Raw genomic sequence first — 17,975 nt, 5'->3', positions numbered from 1 at the left:
GGCTGAGGTTTATTTAACGGAACGGGTGGAGGCATCTGATGGTGGAGAACGGGTGGAGGCATCTGATGGTGGAGAACGGGTGGAGGCATCTGATGGTGGAGAACGGGTGGAGGCATCTGATGGTGGAGGTGGGGCTGGGATCGTCATTATTGCATTTAAATATTGACCGTTGATGGCCTTGTTTTGTGCTCTCTAACACCTGTTCACACTATCGTACACAAGCTTCACCTGGTCTGGCAGGCGGGGGGGGGGGGCTGCGGCTGGAAAAGAGCAATGATTGCATGTGTACTTGACCTTTGACCTTTTACAGAGCCAGACTCTCTTTTCCTTGGACTTTGAGACCGGCGGTTGCTCGGCTCTTACAAATACTGCATTGGCCTGAAAATACATCAATTTCCGGATAACCCCGATTTTCTATCACTTGTGCTTTTGAAAAACTTTTTCTTCACCAGAAAATAAGCATTTGAACCATCCCTTCGCCCACTTTGATCCCCCCCCATGTGCCTGGTTAGTGAATGGCCGGTGTTCCTGCTCTGCTAGCGTGACATTCATCTCCAACACATTCATCCTGCACTCAGAGAACCAGGTGAAACAAAGTCAATCAACAAAGGCGCCACTGCGAGGTCTCGGGCCTTTCAACTCATTTCTGTCGCCGCTGGTTCCGGCCTACCCCGTTTGATGCTGCCGGCCGGGCGTCATTCGCCATTCGCCGTGCCTCTCCCCCCCCGCCCGTGTCAAATTGAAGGTCATCGTCTGGATGCTGTGGCGACTCTTCCCTTTATTCCAGAGCAGGCCAGGCAGAGGCTCAATAAATGTGGAGGGAATGTTGTCACAGGGGAGTCACAAAGGTCACTCCCTACAGGGAGAAGGAAGAGGAGAGACTCTCCCTCATTAAATCTTTCCTGCAACAACCTTTTAAAAAAAAAAAAAATGTATTCCTAAATGTCACTTTCAGACTGGGGTCAGCTGGCCGGCCGGCCTGAGACCGCCTATAAATAGATGTCTGATTATTCTCTGTTTACCTTGCCGAGGCTCTTAAACTCCCTCCTCGGCATTCCTTTTAAAATACACCTCCATCTCTCTCTGTTCCTCGCCCTCCTCCTCCTCCCCCTGCTTGGTGCCTTCTTCACAGAGCTGCTCCTTCAGGTCTTCAGGCGGCCCGTTCACTTCGCACGGTGGCTGAGAAGATGAAAGGTGGCCAGGGAGATGAAACGGTTATCCAGATGACACCTGCGGCCTCTGTTGTGTTCCGCCTGTCGCTTCCTCTGGTGTCTAAAAAAAAAAAAAGGTTGCGCGGTGAATCTCAGAGGTGTGAGGGATGGCCAGACCCACGCCGTCTCCGCGTCGGGCATCACATGGGAGGCGGTTGGGCCGACCCTCTATATCCCGGAGAAGGTGGGAGCGACCCAGTGCGGCGTCTTGACTCTGGCTTTTTGTAACCATGTGACCCAAGAGGGTGGAGCTGACTACAAGCAGGAAACTGATTACGACATTTCTAGGCTCCCTACGAGGTTACAATTAACACGCATTGCATCAAAAGAATCCTCCCTTGGACTGATCAACCCTTGATCTGAACGGGCCCACTGGGCTCCGCGGGTGCGCGTTGCTGCTTTCCAAGTGTGCTAAATTGAACATTACGTTTTGTAGCAGACCGCGGCCGCCATTTAAAAAAAGGAAGAAAACGAAAACCCTCACCACATGAAATCACTCTTCAGTGCTGGAAACGGACCATCAGACGCCGCGGCGTGTTGCTGCATCGAATGGACCAAAAACTGGTGTTTGACAATGCAAACTGTTTCGCTCTTCTGCAGTGTGGGGGATAGATTTTTCCAATAGATTTTTTTTTTATATCAAACTACAGGTCAACAGCACAGAAGAACACATCGGACGCAGCAGGTGTGGCTCATTTCCCAGACTTTAGGGAAAGCAAATTGAATCAGGTTATTCATAAATTTATACTTCAAATTCACGATCCAACCTCACGCTCCCGTGTGTGTGTGAGTGTGTGTGTGTGTGTGTGTGTGTGTGTGTGTGTGTGTGTTTTGATGGCGTCATGGAGCACGCTGGCTGAGTGGAGAGCGCGGCATGGCCTGTGAAAGGAATGCATGGGTCCGTGCTGTAGGTGTGTATCTGTAGGATGAGCCCTGTGGGCGGAGGACTGAGGTTGAAGATTGTGCAGCGCTCAGATAAACTGATGCCGGGGGGGGGGCACATCTCTGAGGGATTCCATATTCCATGTATTTTTTACTCTGAACATTTGCTGTAAGATGTTAGTGGATAATGTTGAGTTTTTCGATCTTATTGTAGGTTTAGTTGTTTTTTCCGTGTTCTGACCGAGTTAAGATCGGAGATCTGAGTACATTGCCAGTCTGTGGCAAAAGATTTTCGGATAAAATAACTACAATTTACTGTATTTTGAAACAGAGCAAAGTTGAGCACGGTTTGTTAGATCCATTTTCTGTTTGCTTTTGTTATCTCTTCCATTTGACCGCGAGGAATAAATCCACCTACTTTGTATCGTCCCAAAGTCCCAATCATCAACTTCAGGATAAATTGCTCTTTGGAAGTTAGATGTTTGTGTGTATTTGAGTGTGTGTGTTTGTTTTTCTTTTGGGCTTTAATTACTTTTTTCGGGACAAGAGGGAGTGATGCATGGGTTTGGTATGCTGGGGTATTCACACACGGGACGGTAACACACAAAGCACTGTCCCCTGGTTCGACAGATCCCTATTTGTCACACAATCAGACTTTAAAGCGCACAACCAAACCGCTGTTGGAAAATCTCAGAAAGAGGAACAGTTATCTAAAAATGAGTGAAAAAGAAGAAAAGTCAAGAATGATTTGGACCTTTAGAAATGACGGCTGTTGCAAATAGCAACAGGGACAGAGAGCAAGAGACGGAAATTAGGAACGAAAGCACCACGAAGGGGGAACAGAGGCCTTCAGCTGGGGGGCCGTTCTGAGGGACAGAGAGAGGCCACTCGGGCCACCTGTAAATCCTCCAGCGGAGCCTAATGCTTCACGACGGCTCTGCGGGCCCTGGGACGGCTGCGGGTTGTGGTGAGCCGCAGGAATAATGGCTCCAGTTAATCTGGAGTGCAGGGACATGCGCTCCCAGGGGCCTCGGTGTCAGGATGACTGGATCGATGGCGCCTGCAACACGGAGCTCTCCCTCCCACCCGGGCCCCGGGTTCCTGCTTTGGATCCGTCAAGCGCTGATCGAGGCGACAAAACTTTTGTTTACCTGAGCCAATGGAGCAGGTGGCGTGCGGGAGCCTCTCAGCGGCGCCCCCCCCCCGCGGCCGGAGACTAAAACTGGAACAGCAGCAGCCAAATCCCGGGGGGCCTGATGAGCTCCTGTGATTCCTGATACCACTCGCCCGACCTCCCTCTCTCTCTCGCATCCCCCCCCCCCCCCCCCCCCCCCCCTTCAACCTCCCACATCAGTCGCCACTCACTGTGAGCTGGAGACAGTCGTCTGGCTGAGGCCTGACATTGGGTGTACACAGCACGAGGCGCTCCGGCGCGGTCCGCTGTCAATCAAACCACGCCGGCGATGAGCCCTCGGATGTGTTTGGATAAGCGGATGTGCATTTCAGCAGAGAAGATTGCTATTTACTGTGCAGGGGGGGGCGGGGGGGGGGGCTCTGGATGGAGCCTCTGGTCTCTCTTGCGCTGATGCCGTGATCCCCCCCGTGACATACATCGTACAGCTATACAGGACTGACCTTGAAAATGGGAAATAGCCTGTATGTATGTATTTCACCACACGGATGCTGATGAGCTGCAACAATCTCAGAAAAATCCGTTTCTTCCAAAGTATAATTATGAATAACTATTGTGTGTAAGTTACTTTCATGACTAAAAGTAAGATGCTATCAAATGAAGAGTGCCCTCAAAGCCATTAGAGCGTGAATGGGTTTTTGGAGACTCGGCTTCACAGTCTAGATAACTATTGATCTTAAAAATAGCACAATTTTACAGAAAGGAAACAGTAAGAACTGTATTTTATCCCCCTATCACAGCCGCAGAGATGAGAGGCCTCAAGTCAGGGATGATTCTCACAGGTGCTCACTCCCTGCTTCTCTCCAGATGTTTAAAAGACTGAAGTGATGTTAGCAATCACAGTTCTGAGGTAATCAGTCGAGCCTTGTCTGATAAATGTCACCATGAGAGTGCAGTGCTGCACACACTGCGACCCCGCTGTGATTATCCCTGTCCAAATCAGAGCTTTCCTAATTACGTTATCTTGACTCAGACTATTTGTGTATTTATCTTTTCATCCTTTTCTTTTTCCTAAGTGATGTTTACATTTCTTATTCAGACAATTGAAGCTAAAAGAATTGAGACGGTTCAAACCGGGAAAGAATGAACAAACATTTTGCTACGTTTCTTTTCACGATAAACACAGCGATCGATGCACTGGATGACTGCAGTTATTGAACAGTTACCTGGAAGCAGCAGAGACCAGTAACAGCAGTGGTTTTGTTGTTTCCATTTCCATCAGCCAGCAATCGGAGGCACAGCAAAAAAAGATTTCTTTTTCTACTGCACAATTCAAATTGGATGTGTGGTTCTGCATCAGCGCATAAGAATGCATATTAATCCTAGAATCCTCATGTTATTTTGGTGTAATTTCCAACTACATGTCCTGGTAACATGCAGCAGTTTGTCAGAGGGAGAGAAGTGTGAGGGTCAGTCCATGGCACCTCCTCTTCCTCACTAACCACCACGCTTTTGTTCAGCTTTTGATTTTCAAGTCTTCCAGGTGCAGACCATTGGGCTCTGGCTGTAATTAAAACTGTTCTGTTAATGCTCCCATTAAACCTGAAGAACTTAAAGAAGGCTGTGGCACTTTAATTAAGTCATGTCAGCAAAGAGTGAAACATTGGCTTCCTTGGCTTACTGGCCATCTAAGAATGGAGAGTATTGCTCTGGCCTTTGCTTTAAATGCTGTTCCTGTGGGAAAGTACACAGCTTCATTTATTTATATATATATATATTTTTATAAGGTGTTAACGGCACTAATATAAAAATGTCGTTAGCACGTTATAAAAAAATGCGTTAGCATAGCAATTAACTCCGACGATGATATTATCATGCCTTAACAGGGTTTTTTTTATGGAGCGTGGGGGGGCTTAACAGCTGCACACATTAACCAAAAGAAATGGAGAAACACAATGCTCTTTTAAATGGACATTTTTATTTTCATTCTCTACCAGACAGATTCATCATTAAAAGCAAAGCTATCGGTGACCAGTACAAAGTGGCATGATCTTCTATCCAGCACCACTTCAGCGTTTACACACCAAAGCTGTTTTTCCAGCTTTCCATAAGCTTTACAGATGAAAAAGCCCCCTGCACAGTAAATTCCAGCAGCTTTTTGTGCCAGACCACCCTAAAAGGGACCTTCCAACTGAGCATAGACTGTCTATGCTGTTCCCTGATTCAAGACAAATGTTTCCATGGTAACAACAGATTTATATACTGTATGTTGACTTGATGTAGCTTCGGGAGTCCCTTTTATATATTTCTGATAAAATAAATTCCAAATAAAAGCGTGAAATACAGTTTTTAATTCATTTTGCGATGAATCGCTGTTAATCATATAACAATCATGCGATTATTCAAGTTCATTTTTAATCTTTGCCCAGCACTAATATAATTCTTTTGGACATGGCTCTCACATCATACTACTGTAAGAGCAAACAGAAAAAAAGAATGTTTGAGACCATCATGGGGGAATACATCCGGTAGCTTTGAATGGTGTCAGATATTGATTGTTCCTTTTCTACTAATTGGCCTGTTGGCTTTCCCCAAGAAAGTGACCCTAGCAGGGAGGAACTACTGTTTTGGGTTTGTCTTAACTGCATTTACTGACGGCAGCTCTGCAACCAATTTCTGAAAATATGTAACATACAAATGATGATGTGATGCAAGCACATGGCTCTGAGGATGAGCCACAGTAGCCTTGGCCCTGCATACAGAGCCTCACAGAGCTGCTAGCAGGACTGTAGACTAATGGTCTTGTTTTCCAAATATATTCATCATATAATAATATTGTAATCATACATACATAATTTAATGTACTGAATGAATTATTTTCTGTTTTTATATTAAGGTTACTCCACATAAACCTTTCCCTTCAGTCTCCCTTTTCCCTCAGCTCCCTCTTCATTAAAAATCACATTAGTATGCTCATAGTGATGAAGTTGTGGAATTCAGTGGCACAAAGACACAGAATTATCCCTAAAAGGATATTTGCCATCGGCATTAGGGGATTCTGGGAGGATGGGCTGTCTGACCCGTCTTCCCCGGTCCTGGCCCTGCCTGGACCCCCGACCCTCGGTCTCCAGTGGGGTGATCAAAATTAAGCTCTGGCAGCCCCAGCTGGGTCAAGATGGCTTCCTGCTGTCTTGAGTCTTGCCCGTCTCGGTGCCAGCCACGTTCCCCCTGCCAGTCCAACAGCACCATCTGCCCCTGCTCCTCCCCCCACTCACCCAGCCTCGTCAAAACAAGGCAAGATGGCTGCCCCAGGTGGCCGTGTATGACAGCTACGGCGCGCGCGGGGGGGGGATGCTGAGAGCTGCTGTGCGGCAGTGGCAATCATCCAGCCGAGCGCGGGCTGGTGTTGGTACGGCGTGCGCACCCCGACACCTTCTCAGCAGCGAGCTGCCGGCCCTCCACCAGACACACGCCGTGGGTTTTGGATTTTTCAAGTCTGCTTGACTCGATGGGGGCTGGCAGCCTGCCTGCAAGCTGCTGCTGTTTCATTTTCTAAGTATTGAGGTCTGGAAAATAAACTCCATCGGTCTCTGGTCTTGAATTGGTGGAGAGAGGCGAACGGCAGCAGGTGATGGTGGACGTGGTGTGAGGGAGCTGAATGACCTGCTAAAAGGCATCTATTCAGATACCGTATCATGGCGTTAGTTCCAATCACCTTAATGTCATTTGGAATAAATCATGCAGTGAAAAGCGCTGGTTTATGTTATATAATATGGTGATATGATTATATCAAATATATATCAAATATTACGAATATAATTAGCCTGACGGTCGATGTAAAAAGGATCTCACTGGTTTATGACTGGTGTCTGATGGTCTGCCAACAACAGGGCGAGAAGCTGACACTTTCATGTGTTGAGCCGCTGTTTAAAGCCAAATTTAAAGTTTCCTCCCAGGTGATGTCATCATCGTCTACTCCTTTCATCTCGCGTAGCTTCATCTCCCGACCGTCTGTGCCCCGTCGTGCTCAGGAGGAGCTCAAGCCCTCGCGCACCTGAGCCGATGTGTACAGCCCCCCCCCCCCCCCCCCCCCCCTCTTCCCAGCTTCTCTAAACCATCACTCATTACTGCAGAGACGCCACTTGGCCAGAGACGCCCCGATGTGTAATGCGTGGAGAGGGGAAGGTGTTATTGTTGCAGGAGCGCTGCGTGATGAGAGGAAAAATAGATCCTCCGGGTTAATGGAGCGAGGCGGCCCAACCCACTGCACCCGAGCTGCGAGGGAGGTGTTTCATGTTCTGAATGCTGCCGCGCTCATTCCTGCCGGCGGGAGCGGGAATGATTTGGATCTCACCTGCTAGGGTTATGTTTGTGAAACACGAGGCCCGTCCACCTGAATCCATCATTGTCATTCATCTCAGGGGCCTCGGAGAAGCTGCCAGCTGTGCAGATGTTAGACACCAGAGCTGTGGTCAGGCTGACAAACAGCTGCAGCTCCCTGAACCGGCTCCTGTTTGCCCGCCGTTCAGGACACCCTGCAGACGGGAGGCATTTGATGTCCATGTTAACTGGCATTTTTAATAATCCCTATTTTTGTTCTCACTAAAGTCCTCTAAACTCTTCTCATTTTCTTTTGGCCTCTTTTGGCAGGAACTAATTACAGGTGAGGAGCAAATGATTTGTAGCGCTTTAATCTGCTATTATTATGCTATGAGCTGTTCTCAGCTTTGTTGTGGGTGTTGGTCAAGTAATTACTCCAATTCACTGCCTCTGGAATATTATTCATTTTGATGCAGTTCCATGGTGAATTTGAGAAAAGCTTTTTGTTGGATTAATATGATAATTTGTGTAATATAGAATTCCAGAAGTGCTGCCTAGCTTGAAATAATTTCTACTTGCTCATTTTCAGAGTAACCACTGCATTCATGTAATGTTGTTCTATGGTAACATTTGACTCAACTGTCTGTCAACAATACAACATATTCCAGTTTATCAAGGTTGATTTGAATCAACAAGTCTGTAGAAGCTGTACCGGGAGGGACACAATGCAGTAAACAAAACGTGTTCTTTCTCATTTGTTCTTTTTGAAAAAATGTATTTGTAGGTGTTGTATAAAAATTGATAAAGTAAATATATATATTATACGTTCAAATCCCATAAATTGATAATTGAAAAATGAAACGATGTACCGTGAGAAGCTTTTATCTGGAGTGTTTTTGTCTTCTTGATAGTATTTAGCTGCCACTTTATGCAATCAAATATGTGTAATGAGGTCAGTTCATCTAAATGGATTCTTAAAAAATTAAACATTTGTACCCCATCACTGCAGTAAAGTGTACAATATACATTTCTAATGAATAATATAGGTCTATTTAATAAAACCATTGCCAAACGGTCAGATTTGGGTCAGATTTTTCTTATTCAGTCTTATTTAAAATATGTACCTTTCTTTAACGTATGGATGACTTTTATCTTGTATAACCTTAGCTGGGTGACCCCCCCCTCCACCCTCCACCCTTTCCCCTGCCCACCCATGCATACATATCCATGCTACGTGTCTGCAGTTGTTGTCAAGGGTGTCTGGGGCACAGCATCACTTTTACAGAAACAACATGTAATCTGAAGATGCTTAGACAGTAAATCTTCATTCGCGATAGCCTTACCTACATTTCCATAAATTTGCATCGTTGTGTTAGTGGGCGAAGCGTGTAGGAAAGAGTGTCCTTGAGACCAGTGCTTTTGTGCCGTCAAGGAGAAACTGGTCGTCGGATTCAATTCTCTTTGTCTTCTCCTATTTATTTCTTTTAATGAAACAGGAAGGAGTGGCGACAGTCCTCATTTCATGCATCACGTTTTAAAAATACTTTGAAGGCGCCTCAGTGTACGTGCTTGACAGCTCAGGCCTATGGCTGTCCTGTTTGGACATCAAATAGGACGAGTTTCTCATGTACCTCAGAGACAGTCTGTTATAGAAACCCAGTTTACGGAACTGTTTTGGTATTTGGGTGTATACAAAACCATCCAATAAACAGTGATGCTGGCAGGCTTTGATGTCCAATTCAGAAACGATGGTACGTTGGTTTCAACAAGTGTCCACACGAGTGGATCCTTCTTAAACCCGCTGCTGTGTATCAGTATCAGTTAAACAGCATGTGACCACGTCTACCGCTTTGGACTAAAAAGGTCATTTGGTCAGCGATGGAAAGTAATATTGTTAAATGTAGCTTTATTGACTGCAGTATTTTACTATACAATAATCCATTTGTACCTCTATTTCAGAGTTCTGCCATAACTTTTGTCCAGACCAAAACTAGTGGATGAAATGCCATGACATTTCACACAGACATCCAGATGTCAGATGTTCCTCTCAGGACCTATTAAAATCACTTTGGTGATCCCTTCCCATTACATTTAGCACAATCCATCCAATCATTTTGCACCGGCAAATCTCCCTCATCAACATGAGCTGTATTTTTCTTCAGTGCTTATTAACAAATGTGGTAATGCTGAACCAAGATGGTTGAATCGTTAAATGGTAAAGGGCTTAACATCAGTATGTTAGCATTGCACAAAGTTTGGAGTTCAGCAAGTCTGAGCTTCCTCTAATAGTTCACCCTTCAGCTTCTGACAGCGGCGTAGGACTCCCAGGGTGCACATCTAGGTGATAAGAGCTGTGATTGCAGAAGCCTTCAGTGCTCTTAAGAGTTATGGCCATTGTCCTGCAGCTCCCATGGCGGTAGTCTCTGTTTATTTGTGGGGAGAAACAATCATTGTGGTGAAGACGGACACAGGGGCCAAGCCAGAAGCTCTCTGGGAATGCTTTAATTAACTAAGACAATGCTTCATCCAGTCCTCTGGACTGTGGGATTACAAATGGGCCCAGGCAGGAGCCCACGTGTTGCACTCTGTTCTGACTGCTCGCTCCAGGCAGCAGCAGATCTGGAATGAGGGACCAATGGTCACTTTACTGAGACCAATGGATCATGACTAAAATGCATTCACTCACTCACTTACTGGCAGATCCAAGATGTTTTGCTTTGGGCAAAAGACACTATAGTATAGTACACTACACTATACTATAGTAGACACTATATCATCGACATCATGTTAACAAAAACCTGTTCCTGAGGTGCACTGTTACATCCAATAAGGAGCATCCTCTCCCATTTCCATTACATTTACTATTTAACAAATACAACTTAGGTATGTATTTATCACAATCAGGCTGAAAAAGCACTTTGAGAAACAAGGCCGGAAGAAAAGCTGAGAAGGTTTCTCACAGTTGTCTAGAACAATACTCCTGGGTGGCTTCATTGGTGTTTAAATCCACTCAAACATGTTATCAATGTCAGCAAAGGGCATTTCATAAAGCAGCAGGCCAGAAGGGGTTGGACGCGTGTAGCCCCATCCGGCACATCCATCAGTAAGGTACATGAGTCAAATGAACCTATTCTTATCAGATGTCTTGATAAGAGGCCTGAAATAGAAAATAAATGACACAATATCTACCTGATAGAATTGAATAAAGTGGAATACTCTCTTTTGTCCAGCCAAGGCCCTAAGCTCCAAAATGAAAATGAATTATTTTTTGAAACATGTTTTTCAATCTCTATATGCATTCTATACATGTACATGCCCTGAAATAACTAAGGAAGCTATGATATTGCCAAAATATCATTTTTAGCCTTTGCCACAGGAATAATGGTCATACATTTAGAATAAAAAACCAAATAGATCTCTAGGTGCAGTCAGGCCAGATGCATTTAGGCCTCGGCTCTGTGGAGGATGGAGACCATGTGATGCGTGGTTGCAATGCGATGAGAAGCAGATGAAACAGTTAACCAGGCGGAGGCACGTGGGAGGCTGGAGTGGTGCAGGAACAGATCTTAACAGCAGCTAACACTTGTCACTGTGGAGGTTTATTATGTTACCTTCCAGCTCTAGAACAGTGTCAGGGTTGCCGTAAGTTCATCCTCTGCAAATGAGCGCGAGCATTTATTTCGGGAATACCTTTGGTGATAAGCGGCCTGAGCTTTGATGTATTATTCACAGGATCAACATATTAAAGCCATAAAAACACGTGGTGTCTTTGAGACACGGCGAAGACATTCATTTGACTCAGTTTTCCAGGCAAAGAAGAATCTTTTCTGGCCTGTTTGGGGGAGCAGAAGCTTAAATATGCACGAGGCTGCAGGCTGACAATAAATGTTGTGTTGCACGAGTCGGTGGTGGAGAGAAGCAGAGTAAACGGGTACTTTCATTAAACAGCTATTGATGCATTCTTTGTGGTCCCGTATTTGCTCCTTTTGGTAATCAATGACACAGTTTTCTCTGAATTGTACACGTTACTTTCTGTTTTGCTGCGAGAGATGGCCTAGATCAAAGTACTTTTGCCTTTTATATTATTAATGCAACATTACTTAATAAACTGCACTTGGCTGCTGTGTGAGAGAAAGCTCCCTTCTCTAAAATGTCAGCTTTTCAAGGCCAAAGATGAACAACTTCCTAAGATTGACACCCGAGATATGTTAAAGTTCCACTCGATGCTTTATATTTTTATTTTTTGCAGCTTGCAACTCGGAGCGCCAAAGGCCTCGCAGTGTTTTGTGGGAAACAAAACAAATACGCTGTAAAAAAATCCAATAAAAAGAGCAAAAGAAGCATTAATTAGTTCATGGCGCTGCAGCACGTATCAGTCGCCTCCCCTCAGCTTGGCAGACGACCACTAGAACCACGTCCACGCTGCTGATCCGGTGCGACGCCTCGCTCAGAGGCTGTCTGGTTCTCCTCTGCGCGTGGTCCTGAATGTCAACCTGCAGAGCCCCCCTCCACTCACACAGTAGCCACCAGTGATGCTGCACTAATTAGCCAACCCCCTCGAGTAGCCCGTCCCTCCCAATGGCATCTGTGCCAAACAGAATTATTAAAGAGAGACGGAGGAGGAGTCGCGCCTCCTCTGCAGAGGAGCAAACACCCGGGTTTAGACTTAGCATTCACTTCGGCGCCCTCCAGCTGGGGAGCCGGCGCCGCCATCAATATTAACAGCCAGATACATCCATCGCCGTGGCGCATATTTTCCAAACCCGGAGCTAATGAAAATTTCATGTGAATCACATAGTTCCTTATTCAAATGAGCAGTGTGTGTGGAGATGACCGGTGGTAGTAGAAGCAGCACCGGTCCACGCGTGTGGGGTTGTTGTGGAGTACGTGTCCTGCGAGGCCTCCAAACAGAGCCGCCTGGTGTTTAATTCATTTTCTCCCCTGCTAATTTCTTAATTTAATAATCAATGCTTCATCCTCACCTCCTGTCTGTTGGCATTGAGTCGCCACTGATGCCTTACTTGCTGATTTGTTTATATATTTATTAACGCATTTACCCCTCCCGATCCAATTTTAGCTGACATTTCTTGTCGAGATGCGAAGTATGACCTTTGAAAACAGAACACTTCCTGCCGGAGACGTGAAGGAGGGCTTCCTCTCCCACTTTCCCTTATCTGTATGCAAAGAAAAAAAGTGTGTTTGCATCTGTCACTCAAAGCTCATGCGTATTAAAACATGTATTGCTTAAGATGATTTGTTTGCTTGCAAGGATACTAAAACATGAATTACATTTGCAGCACCCTTTCCTAAGAACATGACATAATGGTATCTGAATTGAAAAGGCATATTGAGGATGAAGATAACAATATAAAGCGTTACGACTAAAGTGTTTTCTTGTATTTCTGAGAAGAGCTTTTGCTTTTGATGGTTTAATCATTGAATGAACAGGAACAGTGTTGTTCCTTTATTGTCTTTGCTCTTGTTTGCCAGGTAATTTTCTAGTATTTATTAAAGTGTCATCGGCAGAGTGAGCTCCATGGCGGCTCTGACCCAGTGGCAGGGGGCCTTACACATAATCCATTTTCACAAAGCTCATACGGCTCGCTACACACAAGATTCCAAGTTACAGCAGAAGTGACAACAAACCGACATCTACTTACGTAAAGTTGAAATAAATCTACTCCTACAAATGGGTTCAGTAATGACTGCTTTTGCTGGATTTACGTTAGTATTGAAGGCTGACATTGGATCATTGTGCAGAGACCATTGGGCACCTTGAGGTGTTTCCAGGAGTCCAAGGACCTGTGCAGCCTCTCATTGTCTCATTATTCACTCTGAGAAACTATTTGGGTCTAGTCTATGTATATTTGGAGATCTTTTTTTAAGGTCTGCCATTTGAGGTGTGTTTATTTGGAGATCAGTGATCTTAATGTGTGTCTATTTTGGGGTGTGTGTGATTCGCCGAGCGGCCCTGCTCTACATCACCTAATGAGCTGCTGTTTGCTCGCCCATCTTTTCACTTTCTCTCCCTTTGAAATCTATTCTTTCCGTGTATAATACAGTCCCTTTGGGACCACAGGGTTTCTTTGGGAGGTGCATTTTCCTGTAGCGTCTTTACATCACTCTCACACACATATCCCCTGTATTCAGAGCAGCAATGCATTTACACAAGCATTTCAAGGTGGCAAAATGATTTAACCGGTGTGTGAGTGACTTGGCGAATGTACCTGTTTGGGTTTCACCTGTGTGTGTGTGTGTGTGTGTGTGTGTGTGTGTGTGTGTGAGAGAGCGTGTGTGCACATGTGTGATATCAGAGGAAATGAGCAAGACCTGCAGCATCCTCTGCTGCCTGTTGCCACGGCAACACTCCTGGTTGCAGGAGTATCTAATAGGTCTTCCATATATAAATGAACCTGCCACATACTATACAATTATCTGTAACATGTTTAAAAACTGTACATTCATACTCCAGTGTACTTGTATACTGCTATTCAAATGTCCAAAAAAATATATTGAATTTTATTATTTTCTATTGTATTTCTGTTACCTTAAAAATACCCTGAGTTGTTTGAACAGTTTGAACACCTGACCAATACAACATGTTTAATAAGCCCATTTGAACTTGTCTTCTGAAATGAATAGCTTATGTCGTTTCCAGGATGTATTGGTAGATAATGTGTCCTTTAATGTGTGAAACGTGTGAGTCATCATCCGAGCGCTTATCTTTTCTGTTGGACTGCGTCTCAGGTCTGATGGTGGGCTGCTGTGTCGAGGCTTTAATGTTGCGTCTCTTATAAAATGTATAAACTAAATGCCTTCATTTCACATTTAAATTGGTTCTGGTAAGATCTCTCTTAAAATCTCATGTTTTTGAATTGAATAGTTTCCTGATCCAGAGGGAGTTCCTCAAGACATTTGAATAATTTGACTAGAAAGCGGTCCACTTTTTTTCTTTCATTGCGCAGGCAGGACCAGGAAGCTCCACAAGCAGGCCCGCTCCCCTTATCTTGTAATAGCACTTCCCTACTTGACTTATTTAACTTTAAAGTAATGTATTTGGTTTTATTATTTTATTTTACAGTAATTGAGTCTATTCAACCTGCAGAAGTGGATATACAAACCGTGCAAGATTAAATGAAAAATTAAGCAAAAATGTCAAAATTTTTCCATGGTAACAATTCCCAATTAGGTTTTCTGAATCAAAAGGAAATGAATAAAAAATGAAAAAGTGAGACAAAACGGAGGACATGTGACATCAAGCAATAATCAATAAATGCTTATTATATTTTTAACGGTTGCTTTTTTCCCCCTCTCTTTCGCAGCAACTTGTCGAAGAATCCTCTCAGCACGCTGTCGTGGCAGCTCTTCCAGCACCTCCAACTCTCCGAGCTGTAAGTCGTCGTCCCTCTCCCTCCTTTGTCCCTCTGTCGCCAAATTCCATTTGAATCCCTGTCCTTGGTTGTACAAAACCTGTAATTTAGCATGTGTAAAAGACTGAACCTATAGGCATCAGAGATGCACTGGGATTTCAAAAGCCATTTGTTGACTCAATCAAGGCACACAAAGGGAAGGTAATGGTGTGGTATGGGAGGAGGCTGCCCAACAGCATCTTCTTGTTTGCTATGAGTATTTCAGCGATCATTGTGTCGATTAAATTAGTTTGCTCTTGCACCACCAGGAAAAAAAACGTGGCAACAGCGATCTGCTTTGTGATTCCCACACTGGTGCGTCCTGTCGATGCGGCCCATTGTGCTGCTGGGCTGCGAACACGCAGTCCCCCGCGCCTCCTGGCCTTTAAAGCTGAGGCGTATGAGGACGCCACGCAGGCCCTCCGTGTGGTGCTATTTCTTAGGAGGTGGAAGCGGGGCAGGTCCTCTGAGAGAGCATCACAATGCTGATCTGTGGTAGGCCTGTATGTGTCAGTAAAGCCCTGCTTACATTGACTTTGAGGTCATGCATTTTTCAGCATTTTGCTGCCACGGTACCCAGGAAGATTTCTGGCCGCAGATATTACAGGCCGCTCGTTCTTATCCGTCCTGTGTAGGAAGCGACTGGTGGCGGACCCCATGCCGGCGCTGCACAAGTGTCATCTCAATGTGGGCCCTCATCGCAGGCAGATGGGTCTCTGAATCCCACATTGTGCCTGTTATCGGGTTGTGAATTTAATTCTTCACCGGACTGAACAAGTTCTGTGCTTTTGTTATCTCACCAGCTGTCCAATTCTGGTTTAAACTAGCTGTGGCCGTGGGCTCTTCTTGTTGCTGCTGCTGCATAGTGTAAGCTTTGAATCCCATGCTTCCATATTATGTGATACATTTAGTGATGGAAATATTAGTCTGGCCCCAATAAGCATCAGTATCGCTGTGTAAAAATACCTAAATGTATTTCCTTGATCAACATGTTGCTATGAGTCATAGAAGCCTTCATGTCGCTTTCCTCTGTGCTCGACTCTTTGGTTTGGACTGGGCCGGCTCCATTTAACAAAAGCTGATGTCACAAACATCCTTGCACCAATCCCAATGTAGAAACATTTGAATAGACGGTGTTGTTTGCTTCCAACAACTCTAATGCTCCTAGAGTCCTGACATTCTGAACCCCACAACCAGGTTTAAAGAGTTTATTTTTGTTAAAGCGTTGAAGCTGTAAATTATTATTGGCTTTTCCACTTCCTGACAGTTCTCAAGCTTCCATTGGAAAAAGCGACCAAATAAAATCTCAAAATCAGACTGGCACATGTTTTCAATTTGGGCCAAAATATACCTGCTACTATACTGTATGACCTATACTTTAACAACTGGAAAATAAACATTTTTTTACACAACACCAACGCTCACATGAGACAAAACTCTGAGAAGAACTGTAGGCTGTTTATACACAAAGCAGAATATGTTCTAAAATCCTGCTCAGTTTTAATACATTTAGCATCATCATAAGAATAAAAAAAGCAGGACAATATTCACATGTCTTTTTTTCAAACATTTAGAGACAAAATCATGTAAATACATGCAAAAACTTTTCACATAAATATATATATCGATCATTTATCATTACTGATTCCTTTCTTTTACTTAGTGCAGATTTCACATGAGTATATTACATAAACATGATCAGGTCTACTTGGCCCTCCTGAGGAGAACAGTATTAGTTCCCATTTGAATGGCCTGCCATTCCTGGACAGACTACAGCACACGCAGCAGACTAGAAGGACTAGCGCCGACCCTTCCTTAACCGCATCACCATCGCAGCGCACAGAGCACGACTCTCATTCCCCCCTTGAGCTCCCATTTTGGATGCGAACAAACTGTGCCTTTGTTGTTCTACATGCAAAGCGGAGCAGGGGTGACGCCCGTGGTTTATTTTCTCCAGAGAATGCTGATGAGGAGCGGGGGGGGGGGTCGTGTCCATTCAATTTGCTGTGTTTGGTTAAGAGGTGTCAGTCGGAGTGGCGTTGCGGCACAGACGGGGGGCCGAGGCGTCGCGAGCGAAGGAAGCCATGTGGAATAAGGCCTCCCTAACGAAATGAGTCACTCCATCATGAGCGGAGTCCCGGCCGGTCCTCTCGTCACCGTCTCCGTGCGCTCACCCAAACTGCCAATCATTCACTCGTGCCAAATGAAGCGCGCTCACCGGCGCCCCGTAGCCTTTAATTATTTGAACGATACACAATGCAGTATCAATGACGAGTGCCCACCGTGCTGCTGAACCACACTGATATTATGCAGATAGAGGCAGATCAAACCGGCTGAAGTAATTTCCGTTTCATGTGACGAAAGGGGAGCGCGGCCCTTTGCCACGATGCTGTCGCTACGCCGTGTTATCTCAGTCACTCTAGGCGCTGTTATAGTAATTGTATTCCATGTTATTTCATCCAATCAAAGAGTAGCAATTTCAAAGACGCACACCGGATACAGTGACCGGCAACAATGAGGAAATAGAATATTTTGGAGCCTGAAATGACACTGTAAGCACTTTAAAGCATGACCGTAACAATTATTTTGAGGAGGACTTAATTGTATGTTTTATTAAGGCCCGTTTTTTGTTACACTGCTGCTCTCTAATTGCTTCCTCAACTTTAATCTTTTGGGGAAAAAAAGGAATAGTATAAGTGAAGATAAGCTAGAAATTAGACTTTAGTGTCCTCAAAGGGGCAATTTGTTGTACGGCACAGGAAGCACAAACTAGGTCCAATTAAAGCAACAAAACAAGCCCCCGATCATGTTGTGTCAATAAAAATTAGGAGGTTTGGAACAAACAGATCAAATGTCTGTTCCTATTACAAGAATAGTTCCTCCGTACGTATCAAACGCGCTGCTCAAAAAAGGTAGTTTTTAAATTGTTACGCTGCACTGAAACAAGCATTAAACAACATACGGCTTCATCAAAGCGTCGCTATTGGCCGCGTTTGGAATCAAACGTTACATTCCCTGCTT

At 44.8% G+C, this 17,975-nt stretch overlaps 1 protein-coding gene across 5 annotated transcripts in view; it reads left to right on the top strand.

The window, feature by feature from the left end:
* The window catches only part of ntrk3b (neurotrophic tyrosine kinase, receptor, type 3b), a 123,070-nt gene that overhangs the window by 29,242 nt on the left and 75,853 nt on the right, over positions 1 to 17,975 (top strand). For all 5 annotated transcript variants that reach the window (XM_037484154.2, XM_037484165.2, XM_037484144.2 and 2 more), the window contains exon 4: positions 14,868 to 14,936. In XM_037484154.2, the coding sequence (XP_037340051.2) occupies positions 14,868 to 14,936 (69 nt within the window). The remainder of the gene's footprint in view (positions 1 to 14,867; positions 14,937 to 17,975) is intronic.

This window comes from Pungitius pungitius, chromosome 4, assembly GCF_949316345.1.
Source record: "Pungitius pungitius chromosome 4, fPunPun2.1, whole genome shotgun sequence".
NCBI lineage: Eukaryota > Metazoa > Chordata > Actinopteri > Perciformes > Gasterosteidae > Pungitius > Pungitius pungitius.
Note: the sequence above shows the minus strand (reverse complement) of the source record. Positions and strands in the feature narration are given on the sequence as shown.